The sequence below is a fragment of the Camelus bactrianus genome, chromosome 23 (genome assembly GCF_048773025.1).
Source record: "Camelus bactrianus isolate YW-2024 breed Bactrian camel chromosome 23, ASM4877302v1, whole genome shotgun sequence".
Lineage (NCBI taxonomy): Eukaryota > Metazoa > Chordata > Mammalia > Artiodactyla > Camelidae > Camelus > Camelus bactrianus.
In genome coordinates this window covers 29,331,674-29,356,313 of record NC_133561.1, presented here as the reverse complement: position 1 = coordinate 29,356,313, position 24,640 = coordinate 29,331,674, and the positions used below count along the sequence as shown (strand labels likewise).

The window sequence follows — 24,640 nt, the reverse complement described above, 5'->3', positions numbered from 1 at the left end:
AACATAGTGAATCAGAATTTTAATAGATGATACTCCATTTATAGTTATCATAAAATATTGGCAATATTCCCTGTGCTGTGAAATATAGTTTGAAAAGGATAGATGTCAACTCTTCTCTAAATATTTGCTTGAACTCCCCTGTGTGAAGCCATCTGGTTCTGGACTTTTGTTTATTGAGAGTATTTTTATTAGTAATTTAATTTAATTACTGATATTTGGTCAATTTGTATTTTCTATTTCTTCCTTGTTCAATCTTAGGAGATTGTACATTTCTAGGAATTTGTGCATTTCTTCTAGGTTATTCATTTTATTGCCATATAGTTTTCATAGTAATCTTTTATGATCCTTTGTATTTCTGGGATGTTGGTTGTAAGTTCTCATTTTTGACTTCAGATTTTCTTGATTTGGGTCCTTTTTTTTTTTTTTTTTTGATGAGTCTGGCTAAAGGTTTATCACTTTTGCTTATCTTTTCAAAGTACCAGCTCTTTGTTTCATTGATCATTTCTATTTGTTTTAGTCTCATTTATTTCTGCCTTGATCTTTATGATTTCTTTCCTTCTACTAACTTAGGGTTTTGTTTGTTCTTTTTCTAGTTTCATTAGGTGTAAGATTATGTTGTTTAATTGAGATTTTTCTTACTTCCTGAGGTAAGACTGTATTGCTATAAACTATCCTCATAGAAATGCCTTTGGTGTGTCCCATAGATTTTGGATCATTGTGTTTTTGTTTCATTTGTCTCCAGGTTTTTTTTTTTTTTTAATTTCTTCTTTGATTACATTAGTGATCCATTGGTTGTTTAGTAGCACATTGTTTAGCCTCCATGTGTTTCTGTTTCTAGTTGATGTCTAGTCTCATGCCATGTTTTCCAGGTTAGGGAAGTTTCCAGCTACTCTTTTTAAAAATAAGTTCCCTGCTCCTTTCTCTCTTTCTTCTTTTTCTGGGGTGTCTATCATGTGAATTATTTAGTATACTTTTTTTATTGTCCCAGAGGTCTCTTAAACCATCCTCACATTTTCAAATTCTTTTTTTTCCTAATCAGCTTGAGTGATTTTCACTATTCTGTCTCCCAGTTGCTAATCCATTATTCAGTATTATCTAATCTGCTGTTGAACCCTTCTAGTGTATTTTTTATTTCAATTATCATATTCTTCAGCTCTGTTTAGGTCTTGAAATATGTGAGATTTACCAAAATGTGACACAGCAACACAAAGTGAGCAAACACTGTTGGAAAAATGGTGCCCATTGACTTGTTCAGTGCAGGATTGCCACAAAACTTCCGTTTGTTAGAAATTTAATAAAGTGAAGAACCATAAGATCAGATATGCCTGTATCCTGATCTAAAGAGTATTAATAAGAGCTTAAATTTACCTAGTACTCACTATGTGCCAGATGCTAACTCACCCAGTCCTCAAAACAGTCACATGAGGTATGTACTATTATTCTCCTTTTCGTAGATGAGGAAACTGAGCAAAAGAAACATTGAGGGACTCATCCAAGCTCAAATAAGAAGTGAGTCTCAGAGCTGGAACTTGAATGCAGGCAGGCAAGCTCTAGAGCTTGATCTCTCTACTCAGTCCCCACTGAGCAGAATGGTGTGAGCAAAAGCATAGAAGTGAATGTGTGATGCGTTTGCCTGAGACAGCAAAGAGGGCCAGACTGACAGGCATTACAGAGCAATTTGGACATCTTGCTGTAGGCCAATGTGTATTCACATGCAGAATCTCTTTATTTGATTAAGTTGCAAATTTAGCACTTCCATTTATATTTTTAAAGAAACTTCTCCCTCAAATTACTATAGTGCAGAAAAATAGCCATATACAAATGTTTTCCTTATTAAGTGTATCTTGTATTTGCTAAAGAACATAGTAACTTTTCTTTTCTCATATAGTTTTTACATAATTGGAGAAAAAATTCTACATTGTGAAATTTCTGAAAATACTGTGGCCTGGAATGATAATCCTCCAATATGTGAAAGTAAGCATGTTCTCTTTTTAGACTATAGAGCAGCAGTTCTCAGATTTTTTTTGGCTTTTAAATTAACATAGACACCAAAGAACTTTACTTTATGTGGGTTATGTCTCTTAATATGTATTACACTGAAATTAAAACTGAAAAGATTTTTAAATAATTATTTATTAGTTCATTTTTAAGAAGAGTAAACTTAATACATGCTAATATATGCAATATATTTTTATAAAAAAAATCAAAATTTTCCAAAGCCAAAAGTGAGAATAGTGACATTGTTTTACAGTTTTCCAACTTTCTTTAATATCTGGACTCACTCTGTTGCAAAATCACACAATTTGTAGCCTCTAGAAAATTTCACCATATGCTTATAAGAATGACAGTGAAAAATGACAGTAATACTTGGTATTAAAGTGAACTACCAATTTAGTGAGTGGATATTTATAAATCATAAAGTATTTCTCAACTAGCACTGAGTTGTATTTTTAATCACAAATATATTTTAGCATTATATTGTCAGCACCTTTTATGATGATAGCAAAACTTAGCATACCCTTGCAGGTAAATGTATGTATTTCATGTTTTATATAAGTATTTAAGAAAACAAGTTTTATTCTAAAAGTTAATTTCTATATTAATGATTTAAACTTAGGATAATATATTTTCACATAGAGACTTTCTTCTAAATGGATGTTGGATTCACAACTAGCTTATAGATCATATGTAAATAAATTTTTTAAAGGCAATTCATGGGACTTTACTAATACCATCGATCTTTTACCTTTACCTCATGCCCTTTTCTCCCCTTTTTAAGAGATTAAGTGTTCACCACCTACAAAAATAGAAAATGGAAGATACACCAATAGCCACAAGGATGTTTTTGAATATAATGAAGCAGTAACTTATATTTGTGATCCTTCGAGTGGACCAGATGAATATTCACTTGTTGGAGAGAGCAGGCTTGTTTGTGTTGGGAGTGACACATGGAGTAGTGACGCTCCTCAGTGTAAAGGTAATAATTTCCATTTATTTCCTTCTTCATGTGTAAATACTGCGGAAACACTTTGTAAATAGTTTTACCAACAAGTAAATGAAATAGCCATATGTACTTGCTCCTCCTGCTAAATTGACTTCCAAGTTAATCTAATATAGGTCAAATCAAATAAAAAATAGTTCTAGTTGTAGAGCTCCCCACCTGTCACCCCACGTCCTTCACTTTCCAGTTTACACATCATGAACTACTGCGATACGTATGAGTTAGGATTTTTGTTTGTTTGTTTGAAAGCATCAGAAAACTCAGCACATATTGGCTTTAAAAATTAGAAAGTTTTATCATGTATTACAAGACCTCTGAAAGTTCTGGGCACAGGAAATGGTAAATTGTAAAAGACTAATAAGATTGTTAAACTCTAGACGAAACTTACTTAAACAACAATGTTTAATCGTTACACAGTGATCAAAAGCAGGGAGACACTGAAGGGGCTTTGACTCTTAAAGAAGGATCCACAAAATAATAATAAAATATTTATTCCTTTCAAGTGTACATGGAACATTCTCTAACACCATATTTTAGGTAGTAATTTTAACACATTTCTAAAAAATTGAAACTATTACCAGTACATTTTCTGATCATAATAGAATGAATGTAGAACTCAAAAGAAGGTATATGTTAGACATCCAAATATTTGAAAAGTATGCAAGACACTTCTAAGTAACCCATGATTCAAAGAAGCAGTCTCACGGAAATTAGGAAGTGTTTTGAATTAAATAAAAATGAAAACACAACATATTAATATATCAAAATTGTGGGACAGCAAAAGCAGCATCGTTTAGCAGAGTACCTGTAGTATGAAATGCCTGTATTAGAAAAAGAGAAAAATCTCAAATCAATAATCTAAGCTTCCCCCTTAAGATACTAAAAAAGAAAAGCAAATTAGACCCCAAACAGGAAAACACAAGGGAATAATACAGAGAGAAATCAATAAAATTGAAAAAGAAACAAAATAGAGATAATTAAAGAAATAAACACCTGGTTCTTGGAGAAGGTGATAAAAAAGATAAATCTATAGACAATCTGACAGAAAAAAGAAGATAGAAGTTACCAATATTAAGAGTGAAAAAGAGGACATTACTAAATATCCTGAAGACGTTTAAGAATAAACGAGAATAAAACAAACCACTTTATGCCTATAAATTTGACAACTTAAACCTTCTCACAACATATTCAAATAGACTTATTTCACCAAAGAAGATATGTGGGTGCCAAAAAAGTATATGAAAAATTTTCAATATCATTAGTAAGTAATAACATAAATGTAATTTAACACCACAATGAGATACCACTAAACGCCTATTCGAATGGCTGAAATTAAAAAGAAAAACTAATACCACATTTTGATGAAGTTTAAGTATTTGGAACTCTAATACATTGCTATAAGAATGCAAAGTAATATGACCATTTTGGAACACAATTGGCGATTTCTTATAGAGTGAAGCATACACTTAAGGCACTACTCAGAAATTTCAGTGAAATGAAAACATTTACATATAGAAACCTGCATGAGAATTTTCATAGCATCCTTAGTCATCGTCATCCTACAATAGAAACAAGCCACATGTCCTTCAACTGGTGAATGGAGGAACAACCTTGGTATATCCATACAATATAATATATAACACTCTGCAGTAAAAATGAATGAGCTTTTAATCCATGCAACAACAGGAATGAATAAAGCACCTAGAATTCCCTATCAAAGAGGAGTCTTTCAGCTGAAGGTGAAATAAATAAAAACAGTTTCAGATAAACAAAAGTTAAGAGAACTTGTGATTAGCTGACCTGAACACAAGAATTGATAAGGAAGTTCTGGTGGAAGAGAAATGATACCTGATGGAAATTCAGATCCACAGGAGAGGAGGAGGAACACTTCTGGTTTAAAAGGCTTTCTGCTATCTGGCCCTCAGTTATTGCTCAGATTTACCCTCATAAGATGTCCTCTGAACTCCCTGCCCAGCCCAGCGCTTTTTGGTTTTGGTTTCTTTTTTTTTTCCAGATTCTGCAAAACGTAATCTTGAAGTCAATCTAGAGGGCATGACCTGTGTTTTACTTCTGAAGAAGTAGAGTAGAGTGGGGAATACCAGAGTACATTAGCATGAAGACTAAGCATTTTGCATGGCTGGATTTTTCAACTTTTAATTAAGTTTGAGTATTTAAAGTATTACCTTCTCAGGAAAGTCTTCACTATCTTTCTAAAAGAGCAGGGAACTCTAACTAGTGTCACCATGATCTTTTAAAAAACCAGTCCCAGAGCTAAATGGTATCAAAAGTTGCTTTTGAATTTAACCTGAATTTGTATTTGGTACTCAGACCTTTCTCAAAACTTTATAGTAATGGGGAAAAAATTAGGAAAGCCAATAAACTGTAATGGCAGTCTGTTCTAGGTGGAAAAACGTTCTTGGATTTCTCTAAATCTGTTTGCTTGGAAATCAAATGCACAAATATAAAGTCTTTTTGTTTTTTCAGTTAACATCTTGCCTTTCATTTCTTGCCTCTTTCTTCCCACTGGAAATTACTGCTTTGTGCTATGTGAAAGTAACTTTCCAATAATTTTGGAATTTTTTCACTCTTCAGTGGTCAAATGTATCTATCCAATTGTCGATCATGGAACCATGGTATCAGGATTTAGAGCAAAATATTACTACAAAGCAGAAGTTGTATTTGAATGTGACGAGGGTTTTAGCCTTCGTGGCAAAAGCAGAATTGTCTGTGGCGCAGACAGTACTTGGGAGCCTGAGTTGCCAACATGTGTTAAAGGTACAAAGAGTATCTTTTTCCTTCTTTTTTTTTTTAAGATTTTTATTTTTTTGACATTAGATATCAATGATACAGACTAATTGAAAAGAAACAACTTTAGTAATTATCTTTCTTGTATTCATTTCCACGATAGATGCATGACTTCAAATTAACAAAGAAATCTGGCATGATGTTTCTATCTTTTTATAGGCTATTTACATCACACAGGCATATAAATGTATCTTGTTGAGCATTTTTACATGTAAAGGGGATAGCAATCATTTTTCAGAATAAATTAAAGTATGTGCATGTTTACCTAAATAAGCACAAAAGGCATAATTCATATAAATGAAAAGAAAGCAATAAATTCCAAATATTTTAACAAATTTACGTTTTTTTTGTTTTCCAGCATCGATTCCTGCCACTACAAAACATCCATATTCCAGTGTCTCAGGTTTCACAAAGTCCTGCTTATATTTTTCAATGTCCTTTGAATTCTTTGTGATTTTTCAAAACCTTTAAATGTCTGATGATTTACACTCATCCATCATTTTTATAATAAAAGGAGGAAGAACATATTTATAGCCATTTTAGTTGTTATATTTAGTGATTCTAAAATTATTCGCCATAGTCCACAGATATAAACAAGCGTGCAAACTTGGGCAAGTTATGTACACTTCAAACGTGTTTACTTACATGTATAATGAATTAATGCCTTCCTCACTGTGTGATAGTAAAGTTACAATGGGATTCATTTAAAGCACTTAGAACAGCGCCCAGCGTCAGGAAAGCTCTTAAGGTAGCTCATCTGATTTACGGTTTCACTTGAATTAGTGTTAGTATAGAGGAAGGTCCATGGCTTCTCTTTTTTTAACATGTATATTTTCTGTGTCATCAACATTGCTATTTTTATTCATTTTAAAAGTGATCTGTTGATACCTTTTCAGGGTATCATCCGGGTCCAGGACTATGTTTCATTTCCCAGACAACAACAAGTTTTGTTCTTTTTATATAGTACCATTTCAACTGGGAAATTTCTGCTGTCTCCAGAACAGAATGGTATTTGTACTCACCCCATTCCTGCCACCTCATATTATTATTTTTCTCTCTCCTGGGCATTTTCATTTGGCAACAGAAAGGAAATCTCACAGCAACTGAAAGGCAGGGAAAGTCCTTATTTATTGAAATGAAGTGGGTGATTGCTGGCCGCGACTACTGATCAGCTGTTCTGCTTAAGTCTTGAGAGGCTATTTTGATATGGTGGAAGGAATTATCTTCCTGATTTCAGGGCTGCCACCTCTGGCTTCTCTTTGATTGCAGCAGAAGCAAGAGACAAGAGGAAGAATGGGTAGAGCATGAGCCTGGGCAGAGGGTGCTCAGGGTGCTAGGGAGGCTCTGCTCACTCAAGTAACATCACTTCTGTGGGCTCTAGTTTCCTGTTTAATGAAGGTGTGGAACTCAAAGCTCCGTTACTGGCTTCTAATTTATTTGCCTATTTCCTATTGTCCTAATATCTTAAAGGATTGAGGGGGATTATTCATGTTAATATGGTAATTAGAACTCCTTTCTGTAATTCCTGTAAGGCTGGTACCCAGTAGCTGCCTAGAGTACCTTAGTGAGTGCTATGTAGTTTTGGGGGAAGAGTTGTTTTGGTGGATGATATATAAAGATTACATATGAAATTTATACTCATTGACCCGTCCATCTTTACTTACATGGTCTTAGTGGCAATATTCACTGTGTATACTATGTTAATATGCTTTTTGAAAGAGTTGGCTATAAGCATTTCATAAAGGGTTTCTAAAACACTGATACATTTTAGTGTTTGAAAGAAAAGAAAATTGATTGTGAGGACAAGTTTATAAAGAAGATAAACTACAGGGATTATTTTTAAATATCAAAAATCAAAATTCCTCACGAGACTGTCATTTTTATCATCAGTTAGAGAAAGATTGTGAAATGGATCATCTCCGACATATAATGTGATAAGGTAGATCTGATTGTGTGAATATGAAAAAATATGAGCAAAAATGCTGAGTGGAAAATTATGTAATATAATACTATGTGGATGGTATTTTTAAAAGATTCATATTTATTCTAAACAGGATTTTTATGATTTGTTATTAACTTCTAGGATTTCCATTATGTAACACAAAGTCATAGTGAACACTCTTATGCATACATTCTTTTGTACCTGTGTTAAATATATATTTAGATTAACTTCCCAGAAGTAGAGTAGCAAAGTTTGGAAAGTATGTATGTTTTTCATTTTGAGAAATAATCTTTTTTAAAAATAAAAAAAATCAAAATTAGTTTTATAATTTTGTGTTGATGAGGCTGGTGAGTTGAATCAAAATTATTTTTCCAGGTTCTCAATCTTCTCGTCCACCTACCACTCCAGTATCAAGTTCTACAGGTTTAGTACCTCTTTATCCTGCTTATATTGTTTAGAACTTAATAAGGTGACGGGTGAAAAATGATCTCATGTACTAATTTGCATTTCTTTAATTATCAATGGAGCTGAATTTGGGGGAGTATACATTTATTTTTGTCCTTTGTTCATTTTTCTTATATGATTTCTAAATATTTTCTTGTTGATTTATCAGAACTCATTTTAAATTCAGCCCTTTAAACATGGAGTAAATTTTTCTTCTAGGTTTGTTTTTTTTTTTTTTTTTTGCCTTATTTTTACTAGTCAGTTTTCTTTTAAGATTTTGTACGATTGGATATAGATTACTTTTTATAACTTTTAATTATATAAGTAGTATACTAAGATGAATTTGTAAAGTTTCAAACGTTAGAAAATCACACAGAATAAGATTAGTTTTCTGTCTCTTTCTCTGGTCCATTACCAAAGTTAATCTCTTAATAGTTCAGGATGTCTTTTTATCTATTTCTATACATCAGCATTCTTATATATTGTAGCTATACATATTTTGGCATTTTGTCTTTTTATTAACCAAAAATAGCATCATGCTGTTCATATTCTTCTGTAACTTAGTTTTTCCACTTAATGTCTTGAATTGGGTTGTATTTAGATTTGTTCTCATCTTTTTTAATGATGATTTTAACATATACCATATTTCATCTAACTTTTCTCCTATCAGTGGTCATTTATATGTACAGAAGTTTTACATTAATAGGTAACGGGATATGTTGATCTTTACCCTAATGGTTATGAGTACTGTGTCCTTCTTATAAAAGCTTCCCCATGCTGAAATTATATAAACATTCCAACCATGTGATTGCATAATTGCATTAAATCCTTGATTTATCTCAAATTCATTATTGTCTATGGAATGAGATTGTGTTCCCCCACACTCCTCCTATCTTTATCCAATAGTTGAAGTAGCACCATTTGTTGAATAAGTTGTCTTCTCTCCCACTGTGTTGAAGTGTCAGTTTTTATCACACATTAAACTCACAGGTATTCTAGTCTTCTTTCTGTCCCCTTGAACTCTACTTTCCTGTGCCAGCACCAAATCAATTTTTTACTGCAGTACTATGATATGTTTTCATATCTGGCAAAACACTTCCCTTTCAGAAATGCTCAGGCTAGTCTCTTAATTTTTCTAGATCAACTATTATTTTATTTTTTGACGATTTTGACTATTTTCAATGTACATTTCGGTTAGCTTTAATTACATTCACATTTTTGTGCAACCATTACTACTATCTATCTCTAAAAGGTGTTCATATCTCAAAATGAAACATCATACTTATTAAACAATAACTCTCTATTCCCCCTTCCCCTAGCCCTGTTAACCACTATTTTCTTTGTCTATGAATTTGACTATTATAGATACCTCATAGAATTGGAATCATGTCTGGCTTATTTCACTTAGCATAATGTTTTCAAGGTTCATCCACTTTGTAGCAAGTATCAGAAGTTTATTCCTTTTTATGACTTAATATTATTCCATTGTACATACCACATTTCCTTTATCCATTCATTTGTTGATAGACTGTTTGTTTCCACCATTTCACTATTCTGAATAATGCTGCTCTGAACATTGGCATTCAAGTATCTGAGTCCCTATTTTCCATTTGGGTGGGTATATACCTAAGACTAGAATATTAGTTCTAGATTTACTTTTTTGAGGAACAACAATAATGTCTTCCACAGCAGTTGAACCATTTTACATTCCCTCCAGTGATGCACAAATGTTACAATTTCTTCACCTATTTGCCAGGACTTGTTATTTCCTGTTTTTTGATAATAGCCATCTCAAAATATATGAACTAGTATCTCATTGTGGTTTTTATTTGCATTTCTGTAATGATTAGTGATTGTTCATCTTTTTATGTGCATATTGATCTTTTGTATACCTTCGTTGGAAACTATCCATTCAAGTCTTTTGCTCATTTTTGAATTGGGTTTTTTTTTAATTTTTAGAAGTTCATAATGTATTTTGAATATTAATCCATTATCACATATATAATTTGCTGATGTTTCCTTCCATTAAGAGGATTACCTTTTCCTTTTTTCTAGTTTCTTTTTAAAATTTTTTTAATTTTTAAGTTTTTTTATTAATGCACAGTCAGAGTTACAATGTGCCAGTTTCTGGTGTACAGCACAATGTCCTAGTCATGCATATACATATATTCATTTTCATATTTTCCATTAAAAGCTATTACAAGATATTGAATCTAGTTCCCCATGCTATACAGAAGACACTTAATTTTAATCTATTTTTATTTATAGTGGCTAACATTTGCAAATCTCAAAATTCCAAATTTATCCCTTCCCACCTCCTTTCCCCAGACACCATAAGATTGTTCACTATGTCTGCGAGTCTGTTTCTGTTTTATAGATGAGTTCATAGTGTCCTTTATTTCTTTTTACTTTTTTTTTAATATTCCACATGAGTGATATTATATGGTATTTCTCTTTCTCTTTCTGGCTTATTTGAAGTTGCCTGTTTCTTAAATGTGAATACATTCTAACAACCCTGCAGTTTTACTCCATCCTGTCACATTTAATGTTTTCAACATCATATTTTACATGTTTTTATTTTGTGAATCCCTTAACTACTTATTGTGGATAAAGATGATTTTACTACTACTAGGGTTAGTACTGGCCCACTGGTTGGTTGAGCCAGATAATAGGGCAGCAGGCTGTGGAGCTGGGGATCCTAGAGCAAGTGTTGGCCTACTAGTGCATGGAGGTATGCTCTGGAGTCTTGGGGCTGGTGTCAGCCTGCTGGTAAGTGAAGCCATTTCCTGACTTGGCTGCCTGTAGTGTTCAGGGTGTCCTAGAGCTGGTGTTGGCCCACTGGTGGGTGGGTCTGATCCTGCGGAAGCTAGCTGAGGAGCCCAAAAGTTCCTAGAGCTGGTATCAGATTGCTGGTGGGTGGGGCTTGGTCCCATGGAGTTCTGGGGCTTGTGCTGTCCCACTGGTGGGCAGAGCCAAGACCTAGGGTCTCTGGCTACTGGGTTCTGAAGGTCCTGGAGTTGGTGTTGACCTGCTGGTGGGTGAGGCTGGCCCATGGGGTTCCCAGGGCTAGTGCTGGCCCACTGGTGAGCAGAGCTGGGTCCTGGTGTCTGACTGCGGTGTTTGGGGCCAGGTCCTGGGCCTCTGGTGGTCAGGGATGGGTCGCAGAGCAGTGGGAAGATAAGGAGTCCTAAGGCAGCCAGGCTGCTTGAGAGCGGGGCTGTTACCACACTCCACTAACTGCTTGGCCTGGGGTGTACCAGAACTGGTGCCCACTTGTTGGAGGAAGAGGACAGATCAGGTTGCTAATAAGCTAGAGGGAGGATTCCAAAATGGCACTTGCCAGCACCAGAGTCCTTGTGATATGAGCTCCTAACAATGGCTGCTGCCAGCATCTGTGTCCCCAGGGTGAGTCCCAGTTGCCTCCTGCCTCTCCAAGAGGCTCTCCAAGATTAGTAAGGAGGTCTGACTAGGCTTCTTTCAAATTACTCCTTCTGCCTGGGTCTCAAAAGCATGTAATATTTTGTGTTTTCTCTTTAAGATTAGTCTTTATTTCCTATAGCCCCCTGGATCCCCAAAAAGCAAGCCCCAGTGGCCTTCAAAGACAAACATTCTGGGGGCTCATCTTTCTGGTGCAGGACCCCTAGGCTGGGGATCACGATATGAGGCTCAGACCCCTCTCTCTTTGGGGAGAGATTCTGCAACTGTAATTTTCCTCCTAGTTTGTCAGTTGCCTGCCATGGGGTATGGATCTTGATTGTACCATGTCTCTGGCCCTCTTTCCTATCTCATTGTGGTTCCTTCTTTATATCTTTAGTTGTAGAAGATCATTTCTGCTAATCTTCAGGTTACTCTCCTCCATAGTTGTTCTGTAAATAGTTGTAATGTTCACGCATCCAAGGAAGGAGGCGAGCTCAGAGTATTCCTACTCCACTGTCTTGGCCACTTCCCTAGCTCTGAGGTTTAGTTCTTTTATCCTTTTTTAATTAATTTTTTGTATATATCATAAGGCAGGTGTCAAACTTCATTCTTTTGCATGTGGATACCCAGTTTTCCAAGAACAATTTGTTGAAAAGATTGCTCTTTCCCCATTAAATGTTCTTAGCACCCTTGTGACAATCATTTGACCATGTAAGTGAGAGTTTATTTCTGGGATTTCTGTTCCTTTTTTAATTAAAGTATAGTTAATTTAAAAGATTATATTAGTTTCAGGTGTACAGCATAGTGATTCAATATTTTTAAAGTTATATTCCATTTAAAGTTATTACAAAACAGAGCCTTAGTGCAAGATTCTTGGAACACTGCCCTGTTACCTCACCACCAACCAATCAGAAGAAAGACACACAGCCTGCAGCCTTCACCCCAGGTTTTGCCTGTGAAAACTTCTTCCCCAAAACCGTCTGGGAGTTTGGGGATTTTGAGCACAAGCCACCAGTTCTCCTTGCTTGGCCCTTCAATAAACCCTTCTCGGCGCCAATAAATAAATAAATAAATAAACAAACATAGAAAAAACAGTTATTATAAAATAATAGCATATTTCCCTGTGCTGCACAATATATCATTGTTGCTTCTGGGTTCTCTGTTCTATTCCATTGGTCTGTGTGTCTGTCTCTATGCTAATACAACTGTGTTTTGATTACTGTAGCTTTTTAATAAGTTTTGGAATTGGGACATGTCAGCCAACTTTGTATTTATTTATCAAGATTTTCTTGGCTACTTCTAAGTCATTTGAGATTCCATAGGAATAGGTTGAATTTGTCTATTTCTGCAAAATGCACTTTCAAGATGGTCATAGGATTTACATTTAATCTGTAGATTGCTTTGTCTGGAATTAACATCTTAACAATATTGTCTTCCAGTCTATGAACACAGGGTGTCCTTTCATTGTTTTTTGTCTTTTTCAATTTCTTTAAGCAATGTTTTATAGTTTTCAGTGTACAAGGCTTTCACCTCCTTGGTTATGTTTATTCCTAAGTATTTTATTCTTTCTGATGCTATTGAAATGGAGGGGTTTGGGGAACTTTATTTATGGACTGTGTAAAGAAATGCAATTGATTTTTGTTTGTTGATTTTGTTGCCTCCAACTTTGTTGAATTCATTTATTAAGTCTAACATGTTTGTGTGTGTGATCTTTAGAGTTTTCCACTTAAAAGATTATGTAATCTGGAACAGAGATCATTTTCTTCTTCTTTCCCAGTTTGGATGCTTCTTGGTTCTTTTTCTTGATGAATTGCTCTGACTAGGCGAGAAAAATAAATAAAAATACTTTTATGTTGTAGAAGTGATAAAAGTGAGCATCCTACATCATTCCTGACCTAAACAAAAATTTTTCAGTCTTTCACTGTTGAGTATGATGTTAGCTATGGGTTTTTATTAATGGCCTTTATTATGCTGAAATTTCATTCTATTGTAGATCAACTGTTAAACTGCTTGCCCTCCTATGTCTTCTAATTTTAAGTAGAACCCCATTGAATCCATAGGCTAATTTTGACAATACACTAATGATAAACTTGCTTGCTGTATCACAGAATATTGTGCCAGGAAATGTCAATGGGCAAGAAGAAAAATGTTTTGACACTGAGTATAAATTTATAGTATTTTATGATACTACTTTTAAAGAGAAGCACTAATACAATTCATGTTACAGAGAATGAAATTATCAGGGGTTTTGTACAAAGGCAAATAAATTTATAGGTCTGTAAAGCTTTATTATTTTCTTCTACCTTTTTTTTTTTTTCTTATTTCTGTTTTTTCTTTTTTCAGGACATCCCAGTCTACCTGATGATTTACATCCTGAACACCCGGAGGATTTAGGTATTATGTTGGTTATAAATAACCCTGAATTATGAAATCCTAGAGTTCTACATAGAACTATTTCAATTACCTGTTTAGAGAAGAAACAACATGTCACAACCTGGTGACAATTGACATTTGTAGTTATTTTAATAGTGCAGATCCCATGACAAATACAGCTTTTAATAGGTGCCCAACTTAGGCTCCCTAGTCGGGTAAGGTAACTTTTTCAAATGCTATGATCATATGTAGGTTAAAATACATAAACTTTCACTTGCTTCCTATGTAATAGTGTTATTTTGTGATGGCAACTTGCAGATAAGTTTTCTTTCTATTTGTGCCTTGTGTACATACACCTGAAAGTACTGCTAGTTGGGTTAGTTTCTCTGTAACAAACACATGCAGGTTCACACAATATATGTTAAAGAACTTGATGAAGTAAATATGTGACAGTTAAATAAAGTATAAAGATTTCTTGATAAGAAAATGAAGGAAAGTAGCTCTTACTTTTCTTTACATCAAACCGCTTTAGTAAAGTTAATATATTTTATAAAATGCACTTCAGGCTTGCTACGTTTTCCTTCTGAACACTGTGGTCAAACTGCCACTGTGCCAAGTAAATTCAGTGCCATCTTAAGATGTTTTCACTTGATAATATTTATGAAATAAAGAAGCAGAGCTGAGCATGACATTTTATATTCTGAGTCATAGATATTAAAACTAATAACAGAAGTAGAGGTAGTACTGACAAATATTCTAAGAATTAAGATTTGGTGATATTGTTTACTGCTCTCTGGATAGTCAGAAATCCAAGTGTATGTCTCTATGCATAATTTTCATGCATGTGCCCCAGTATTTCATTTACATTGTTAGAGAAAATTTCCTTGTAATTAGGAGTACTTCTTAATTTAGGGGAGGGGAAATAAGGAGGGGTGATGATAAGATAAAGCATTGTTTGTAAAGACTGCAAATAGCATGTGTGTAATAGATTAACAGAGCTTTCTTATGACTTCTTCTACAATCATATTTTTGGGGGATAAGTTAAATTCCTAACAAAATCATAAGAAATAAATTGAATAGCGAACTAAACCAACTATAATGGGATAATATGTTTTAAAACAATTTTCTTCTAATCTAGTGAATCTAACTGTCCTAGTAACTGGTGCTAAATAACTTGGTGTGGTAGCTAGAGCACACAATGATAAAAAGTAAGGCTTCTGTTAAGAGTTTCACAAGCTGGATCCTAACCCTGGGATCTGTTTAGCTGAGTTCTGTGATCAGAATGACTAGCTAAACCCAAATTGATACAATCTTTTTTCTTTGCTGTACTTATAGCTGATCTGGTCAAATTAAAATGCAATAGCTATTTGGAGACACCTATGTGCTCAATTTTCTTCAAACTGTGGTCGTTTTTTTCTCAGATGTAGGACTCATTGCTGTGATTGTTCTTACTGTAGGTGAGTATCTCAAACTTCGCTACCGCTTAAGTCGAGACATTACTCTGAAGAAGTGTGTTTCTTGTTAGTCACTTTTTCAGCTTCCTTAATTCTTATAGTGTGAAATAAAGTAAACCAGTTTAGGAAAACCTTTGATATAATACACTACCGTGTGTTGGTGACTGTGCATTCTTTTACATACACTTACTAACAAGCCCTAAATAACATATGTTTTTTCGAGATGATTAGTCATACAAGTTTGCATCTCAAATAGAGTTTGGGTAGTTTTCTAAATTAATCAGGAATTCGTCTGACTTACTGTGAACTTTTTAAATGATTCCCGGGAATTGGATTCAGATCGGGAAGAGACCAGGTAGAATATAAACATGTTATGTGCTTAGATAAAATAACATTTTCTGACCATGAAAATCTAACCAACATTTGTCTCTTCTGCTAGATTTCAAATCTTGGTGATGATTTTTCACAGTTACATGTCATTTGTTTCCTGGTTTCTTGTAGTTGCCGCCATCACGGTATCTGCTGCCTGCTTGTACAAATTTTCCATGCGGAGACAGGAAGAAAATTAAAGCATGTTTCTTTAATTTATTGGTCCTTCTCACTCTTAACATATTTTTGTGCAGTTTATTTGTACTCTGTGTTACATACTATTTTTTAAATCGGCCTACATGAGTATGTTGTTTGGATTTCATTTATTTACTAAAAATATTTTTAGCTGCTTTTAATATCAACCCCACAAGAGTAACCTGTTGCAGGTCGCTTCAGATATTGAGATGCAAGAAAGACTTCTGTGATATTTGAGGTTCAAGTTCTGAAGCAGATCAAACCATGATGAGGCCTTCCCTGCCCTCGATGTACCCTACTTTCTACACTGAACTAGTGGCCAAGATTAAATTTAAATTTGTTCACTGTGGAGACTTTGACAACTGTTTCCACTTGAATTTTTATGGTGAAATGTTCCCATTTGTCTGCATAACTTGGGTAGTTGTATGAAGGTACCTAGGTGTCTCATTCAAATACCCAATTTGATTTCTTTTCATTTAGAGAAGTTACTTATACAAGTTAAACTGGGGAATGAAAAGCAACACTGATTTTCCTCGTATGTTCTCTTAATTTACTAGGTGGCGGTAAAACTGATGGGGTTAAACTAAAAGTTGCTGAGAGGGGTAAGATTTACAAGGCACTTCATTAATTTTTTCTGTCTTTTTATCTATATAAATGGAAAAAGCAAGGGAGCTTAGTTTTTTTAAAGTACAAATACATATCTTCTAAGAAAAATAGGGTTTTTTAATCAAGCTTAAATTTTAATGAAATAACCTACAACTTAATTAAAGAACAAATCATGGAGCGTAGACTAAGATTACGTACTTTTAAATTTCTGATTTTTCAGTGATTTTTCCTTATAATGCTTTGGAAATAGCTTTAAAATCAAGCTAATAATTTTAAGACTTCTGGAATTCATGGTTTGTTTCTGCTTTTAATATATACTTTTATATTAATGATTGAGTTTGGATTATGTAATAAAAATACTTTCTTCACTCATACAGAATACAAACTTTTTAAGTGTTACTTGGTTATCTTTTTTAAATACCCACAATTCCTTCATTTGAATCTTACATCTTATATTTATGGAACACATGATATGCATATTTGAGTTCTCTATCAGCAGTATATTTTTTAAACAATGTATATACACAGCAGTCTAAGTAGAAAATACTATATGCGTGAAATATCTTTAAAGCACCAAAAGGCTTATATAGAAATAACCTCTAAAGAAGTAAAACAGATAGCTTTCTGCTCCTCACTCTCCTTCTTTGTTTAAACCATCCCTGCACTAAAATATTTAAAGGTTCCCTAATTATTAACCAAACTCTCTCTAGCTACCTGTTAGTGGGCCTTTTAAAGCTGAACAGTTATCTGAGCATCGTACCCCCAGATTGCCTTTTCAGTAGCATTAGAGGTCTGAGACCTCATGTCCCATGAGCATCTTGGTGATGCTGCTGGCCTGACTGCGCTACGAGTCACCAGGGTGTAGACTGTTACTGATGTGCCGTGTCCTTTATATGTGAGAGGCACCAGCAAGCTTACTGGGAAATGTCTCACCTGCTTAAGGTAATTGGATTTTTTAAAGACTCCCCATCTATGTGTATGCTTTTTAAAAGGATGTGGGGTAATTCTTGGCTTTAGTTTGCTCTTCTTTCAAGATAATTTTCTTTCATTATATTCTTTGTACTGTTTAATGTCCATATTTTCACCCGCCCCAATTTCTTTTGTTACTTTAGAAACTTCTTTGCAAGACTGTAAAATGCATTCAGTTACTTCTCTATTTCTAGGGATAACTCTGGAAGCAGGATGCCAGGCACAGATAAACCAAAATTGCTTTTAAAACTTAATACAAAACAGATTTGATGTAGATTTCCATTTATGATGATTTGGCCTTCTACAACCTTCACACCAAGTCACAAAAATAGTCAAAGTCATTTAACGTTTAAGATCATTAAACATCATCTAAATTATGATGAAAAATGGCTACAAGGTTAGAGCATTCTGCTACAGTTTTCTGTGTGTTAGTTCTCAGCTGAGAACAGACTAGGACCCCAGCTGGTCTGATGGGATCATTACACCCTCCTTCCTTTTCCCTCCAGTCTCCTTTCTTAGCAATTCTTCTGCCACACCTTGCAGACTTGGAGTCTAGCCCTTGCCCTCTCTTTTGCTACTGCTTGAGTCCTGTTTTGCATGTCCTAACTGTGTGGTTCCAAAAAACAAATGCCTTTTGTTTACTTTAATGTTTTCAACTATTTGTTATAAATACTGTGTTCATAAATGAATGACTTTCTCTACTCACGTTAAATCATCACTGGATAAGTAAGAGTTTGCTAAGGTCATTAGAATTATTGCATAATTTATGTATGTTAGTAACTGTAACTAGATTCTTTTTCTCTTTTTCCATTCAGGATATTTATTATTCTTTGTAATTTTAAACTATTTTAATGTTTATATTAATAATGACTGATCCAGAAATTTTGTAATTTTTAAACAGTCTGTTTAAATGAATCTTACTTAAGTCTTTGGCTTTAATATAAATAGTAAGTTTAGTCAAGTGATGGGATGTATAATGACATGGGGCAAAAACTTAAAAGGATCAGCTTAACTTGAACTTGTTTCTACTTCATTCTCAAGTTCTTCAGCATTCATCAAAGCTTCAAAAAATTTTAAACAGAAACTAGTAAGTAACAAAGATTTCTGAGTAGTTGAGAGAGCACATTTACAAAGTTTAGATCCGTCAACAGAAAAACAGGAGGTTATATAATAAATAAGTTTTACAGACATCTTCCCTAGGGTGAAAACAATTGTGCCACAGGAAGAAACTGTCTTCAGTGCAAAAGATTCATCTGAGAATGTACATCATAAAATGGATTTCTGAGACAGTATTATAATGAAATTGGCACAAGCTCTGTGTATTGATCGCCTCATATTCTACAGTGTGGGGGACCAGGACTGTTGCTCCTCATACAATCTTGTTCTGTGAAAGAGAGTTTTACCTTATTCACTTCAGGCTAAGTGGATTCAGAGGTAGACAGACTGCATAGAAATTTAGACTCTATCTGCTGGATGATCTAAGGTTTCAAAATTAAAGTTGCTTCTTGAAAAATATTCAATGACTATTTAGATATGGATGACCTGAGCTCAGATGTGTGAGCAGTAAACACCCCAGAGGACACTAGGATTCCTGCTCCCTTTCCCAGATTATTGATGTTTTCTCAGACCTTCCCTATTTAATATAAAATAATGTGCACTGACAGGCTTTGGCTTTGACCCCAGTAGAGCAGTGTCCCCTCATCCTTTCATCAGACTGTCTGCCTTCCTCTGCCTTCAGGCAGCTGCGAGTCCAAAACTCGGGGAATTTTTAGCCCAATGGTAAGTAATCACAGAATGTGTTCATTTTAAGTGCAGGGAGGAAAAATGTTCTCTTCGTATTTTAATTTTGTGAAGATATTCAATTTCACCTTGTAAATAACTCCGTAAAGGTACTTACGTGTTTCCCTTGACCAGAATATTTTTAGCATATGAAAGAGAAACCAACTAAAAATATGCTCAGATTTTGAAAATCATGAAATGCATTGCCTTAAGTCACTAAACCTGTCCACCTTCTGTCTTTGAATGAGATGAACTGGAAGTTTTTTTGTGCCAGAACGTGTGTCTGTGTAGCTGGTAAGAGAGGAGATATGTTTCCATGACTTATAATCTAAGGCTCTACCCTAGGTTACAGTCATGAGTTTGGGAGCAGATTCTACAAAGGCCAACAGGAAGGGGAGGGGCAATTTCTTGTTAAAAGCAAAGTGGTGTCTTTGATCACAGGAGCAAAGGGGAAGACAAAACATGCCAACTAGAACGGCAGTCTAGAATGGTTAGCCCTGTGTGTCTGCGTGGTTCTCCTAGGGTTCCTTGGAGGCTAAAGCCAACTAGGAAGGTAGTTTTCAGACAGACCTGAACTTCAAAGTGTCTGTAAACATCTGAAGATAACTTAATGAATGCTGAAGGTAATAGTATAACTGTAATTAGTAATTCACACTCACATTTTAATCATCTTCGAATAGCTTTTCTGTTATATCAGATGTTTCATTCAGTTTATATTAATACTTATTTATCTTTGTCGAATATTGGAATTCTATTTAAAATTTTACTTAAAGAAAAGAGTTTTACTACAACAAAGAAAAATGTACTGACTTCAAAAAATAGACAAATACAGTGGTTTTGGAAGATTCAGGAGGAGTCGCCCACCACAGTAGTCCTTAGGAAAACGACTCTGTTACAAGCACAGTGCTGTGACAGTGGTGGTTCAGTGAAGCCTCGCCCACCAGGAGAAATAGTAGAATCTCCAAAATTAACACCGTTAGCTCTGACGTGGGGTCAGCATCCCAAAGTGCTTGCTGGAGAGGGCACGCTCTGAGTAACCGACTGGTCCACGTTTGGTTGTGGTCTGTCTACTCCACCCTGTTTCCTGAGGAGGGACTGGGACTGCGTTTTCCAGCTCCAGACTCCGTAGCCCTCGGTGGCTGCTGTGACGGCAAACGAGGCTTACCCTACATAAGATGAGCTTGAGTGCGAAGGACACACCAGATTCAGAGACTTAGTGCAAAGGAATGTATAGTACGTGAATACTGGGTTAAGCGAGCTATATTAAAACTAATCTTGCTTCTTTTCCTTTTTTTAATGTGACTTCTAGAAAATTCAAAATTACCTGTGTGACTTGGATTATATTTCTTTGGACAATGCTGGACTTGAATAATAGATTTTAGAAAAATCTCTTTTATTACAAAAAGTGTGTTGTGAGTTTTAGTCACTTAGGAGATTCTCTTACCAGAACACATCATTTCCTTGACAGTGAGGGGTAAATAAGGCAAAACTGAACTTGAACACAGCTGGAATCATTACTTTTTAAAGGTTTCACCTCAGAGCCAGGTTTTAAATAGCAATATTAAGAAAGTGTGTGTTTCTCTCTAGTGTTTCCACCCCCTCCCCCATCTAAACTATAATAAGAGAATATTTACTCAGTATGTGCAACTGCTCTGTTTCTTGTTTTATGGGAGATCAAAAATATAATACAGGGAGGGTTTCTAGAGTTAGACTGGTTGAACATTTGAAATTACTTTTAAGGAATCATTTATTTATTTAATCATTTATTTCCTAATTTCGTGACTCATACTACTATAAATACATTTTTTACTTGTCCATTTCTAAATGGGCTTCTGGAATTTATTTCTGTACTTAATTATGTTCACCTCTGATGCTGTCTTTTTACTGGTAGAGAAACAGAGGTTAGTGCTGGACCCACCAGAAAAAACCACCTACTCCAGCAGTACCAAAGCACTCATTGTTTTCCACAAACCTGTGTTTTGATTTATATTTTAATTCTGTTAAAATATTAAGACTACAGTAAATTTGAACAGCTGCTATGAAAAACAGTATGGAGGTTCCTCAAAAAATTAAAAATAGAACCAACATATGAGCCACTAATTCCACCCTGGGTGTATATTTGAAGGAAACGAAATCACTGTGTGAAAGAGATCACTGCACCTCCCTGTGTATTGCAGCATTATTTATAATAACTGAGACATGGAAACAACCTAAGTGTCCATTGATGGATGAGTGGATAAAGAAAATATGGTGTTATACATGCAGTGGAATACGATACAGCCATGAAAATGAAGGAAATCCTGCCATTTGCAACAATGCTTATGGACCTTGAAGGCATTTTGCTAAGTGAATCATACAGAGACAAATACTGTGTGACCTCACTTATATATGGAATCCAAATATCCACACTCAGAAAAAGAAATCAGATGTCTGGTTGCCACAGGTGGGAGCTGAGGAGTAGTGGAATAATTAGGGGACAGTAGCCAAAAGGTACAAACTTCTAGTTATCAGATAAACAAGTACTAGGATATAGTGTACACAGTGACTATAATTAGAATGCTGTATTGTATGCCGCTGACACTCTGTATTTGGCAGTTCTGCATCCCTGGATCCGAAGGGCCAGCTGTACTGTGCTGCATTATACAAGGGAATTGAGCATTTAGATTTTTATTTCAGGGGAAGGGGGGGAGGATCTGGAACCAGTCTTCCTCTCATATCAAAGGATGACTGCACTGGCAAGTTGCTAATAGTTTAGGTTTTAAATATTCTGATCATAAGAAGAAAAAGTGGGGGGTAACTATGTGAGATTATAGATGTTAAAAAATTTATTGTGGTAATCATTTCACAATATATATATTATCAAATCCTGCTGGACACTTTGTACTTTCACACTGTTATGCAGGTGTACCTCGTTTTGTTGTTCTTCCCTTTACTGTGCTTTGCAGACATTGCAGTTTTTAGTATTTGAAGGTTTGGGCAACCCTGCATTGAGCAAGTCTATCGGTGCCATTTTTCCAACAGCATTTGCTCATTTCATGTCTCTGTGTCACATTTTGGTAATTCTTGCAATATTTCAAACTTTTGAAATGATAATTCTTTTTGTTATGTTGATGTGTGTTCAGTTATCTTTCCCGTCACTGCTACAACTTGCTGAAGGCTCAGATGATGGCTAGCATCTTTTGGCAATAAGATATTTTTAAATTAAGGTATATACATTTTTTAGACATAACGCTATTGCACACTTAACAGACTTCAGGCTAGTGTAAACATAACTTATATATGCACTGGAAAACCAAACAGTTCCTGTGACTCACTTTGTTGCAATGCCTACTTTAATGGGATGGTCTGGAATCAAACCTGCAATGTCTCCGGGGAATGCCTGTATGTCAACTATGTCCCGATGAAACCAGAAAGATAAAAGGGGTCTATAAAAGTTATTGTCTAGTTTCCGTCACTCTCATGAATGCAACTGTAAAGTCATAATGCTAACATTTTACTGCAGCGTGAATGTAGTTGCCATTCTTTATGTTTTTCTGAAACAGGAATTTGGGATTGAATATCTTGTCTGTTTTCCATTAAGTAACACTTGCTTGTAGAGGGCAGGTCAACTCATTCTCCCTGAATCTCTGGTAATATTAAGGTTGGAAATGTATTTGTTGTTTTTTTTTTTTAATAAAATCTCTAAACTCAGAGAAATATAACTCAAAATGATTAAATTTTATTTGTAGAGGAAGGGACTTTGAAATCTTTTCTGTTTAAAGATTAAAGCCAAGTCTTAAAATTCATTCAACAACCACAAAATGTGTTTTATATATTGTTTATCATAAGAAGCTTTTACAAATCTGTGTACACTATTTTGGGCCTTGGACATTAAAAACAAGAACAGTGAATGCTGGGAATTTGAACTAGTTTGACTTCTTTAAGAGAATTACTGGAAAATACTCTCAAACTTAATAGGGTAAAATAGTATTCTTAAAAGTTATTTGTCACTCCTTGATGATTTAGAGAAGCTATAAAGTTTATGTCCGGCCTTGTTCTTCATCTCTTTTGATAACAATAAGCCAGTCTGAGAAATCAAGAAGAATTCAGCCTCAGTTGCCTGCTTCTGTGAAAAGTGAGGCTCTCACACACATAACAGGAAGGCCAGCTCAGTGAGACGTGAACACTGTGGCCTTGTAGTCTTCTTAAAAAGAATTCCCCTCTTTAAGAGAATTAGAATCCACGCTGAATTCTGGCTCTAGGTGGTTTTCTCTCTCCTTGAGTAAGGAGATGTCAAACCCATCATCTGACGGTAGGCAGTTTTGTGGGGAGTAAATTCATCAGGTAACCTCAAGTTGCATCAGGATCTTTGTCTCCATGGGCACCTCTCATCTGTAAAGGGCAGAGTAAAGATTCAGCCACGTATTTCAGAAAAGCAAACTTAACTTTGTGGACTTGCTGTCGGTCATACAAAGGGAAGGAAAGAGGAACAGCTCAGGTAGCTCTTTATCTCAGGTGGGGCAGCTCCCAGCCCCTTCTCAGTCCTCAAACCAGGCAGGGCCGCTTTCAAAGGAGCCAGCGGTCAAAGAGGAGGGGCTGCTCTCTACCCCAAATAACATTTGTACAGGTTTTGATGTACAGTTTTAGAGTTAGTAGCACAAATTGGGCCAAAGAAACGTTGCCTTGAGAAAGATATGAGTGAATCAAGAATGGACCAGAGAAATAGTTTTACTCCCTAAGGATCTGTTTATAAGGTCCTGGAAGTGTCCCTTCCCTTTGTAATCTCTGGTGAGGCACTTTAGGAAGACAAGTTTGAACAAAAATTAACAGGAATTCTGAATTAAATTAGAGTTGAAGTTTTACTGTACCCATTTTCATATAATTGTCAAGAATATAGCACTTGCTTAGAAGAAGGGGGTGACTAAGTCCTTATTTTTAAAATCTCTCAAGTAACTATTTTCAGCCAAAGATTATTCTGCTTGCCAAAATAAACCAACTCATAGTTGTTTCCTCTTCAGGTTTAGTTTTTCCAATGTAATATATTTATATGTGAGGTCGAAATATGTGTGAAAATCTAAATGATCTTCTGTTAAAGAATTTGTCAAGTATGTAGGGAAACCATCTTTCTCTAGAAATGTTTAAATGAGAGAGAAAAAAAGTATATATGAATTTTAAGGTTTCTTAAAACAGCAAGAATATACTCTCAGTAGAATGAGATGTCCCATGTCTTTATTGTTCATTTTCTGAAAATTGGATCTCCCAATCTGGTGAAAAATAATAATAAAATAAAATGTAGTTTTGGAAAAA

At 35.0% G+C, this 24,640-nt stretch overlaps 1 protein-coding gene across 4 annotated transcripts in view; it reads left to right on the top strand.

Moving 5' to 3' along the window:
• Positions 1 to 24,016, top strand: part of LOC105078622 (membrane cofactor protein) — a 35,272-nt gene extending 11,256 nt beyond the window's left edge. Inside the window, exons 4-11 of one of the 4 annotated variants that reach the window (XM_045504505.2) lie at positions 1,889 to 1,974; positions 2,780 to 2,977; positions 5,594 to 5,776; positions 6,165 to 6,209; positions 8,124 to 8,171; positions 13,953 to 14,003; positions 15,404 to 15,439; positions 16,558 to 24,016. In XM_045504505.2, coding sequence (XP_045360461.2) covers positions 1,889 to 1,974; positions 2,780 to 2,977; positions 5,594 to 5,776; positions 6,165 to 6,209; positions 8,124 to 8,171; positions 13,953 to 14,003; positions 15,404 to 15,439; positions 16,558 to 16,628 — 718 coding nt within the window. In that variant the 3' untranslated portion in view covers positions 16,629 to 24,016. Of the gene's footprint in view, positions 1 to 1,888; positions 1,975 to 2,779; positions 2,978 to 5,593; positions 5,777 to 6,164; positions 6,210 to 8,123; positions 8,172 to 13,952; positions 14,004 to 15,403; positions 15,440 to 15,937 lie in introns of all 4 variants that reach the window. The other 3 variants (XM_010967198.3, XM_074351907.1, XM_074351908.1) reach the window with 3 other exon arrangements.
• The last annotated feature ends 624 nt before the right edge of the window (positions 24,017 to 24,640 follow it).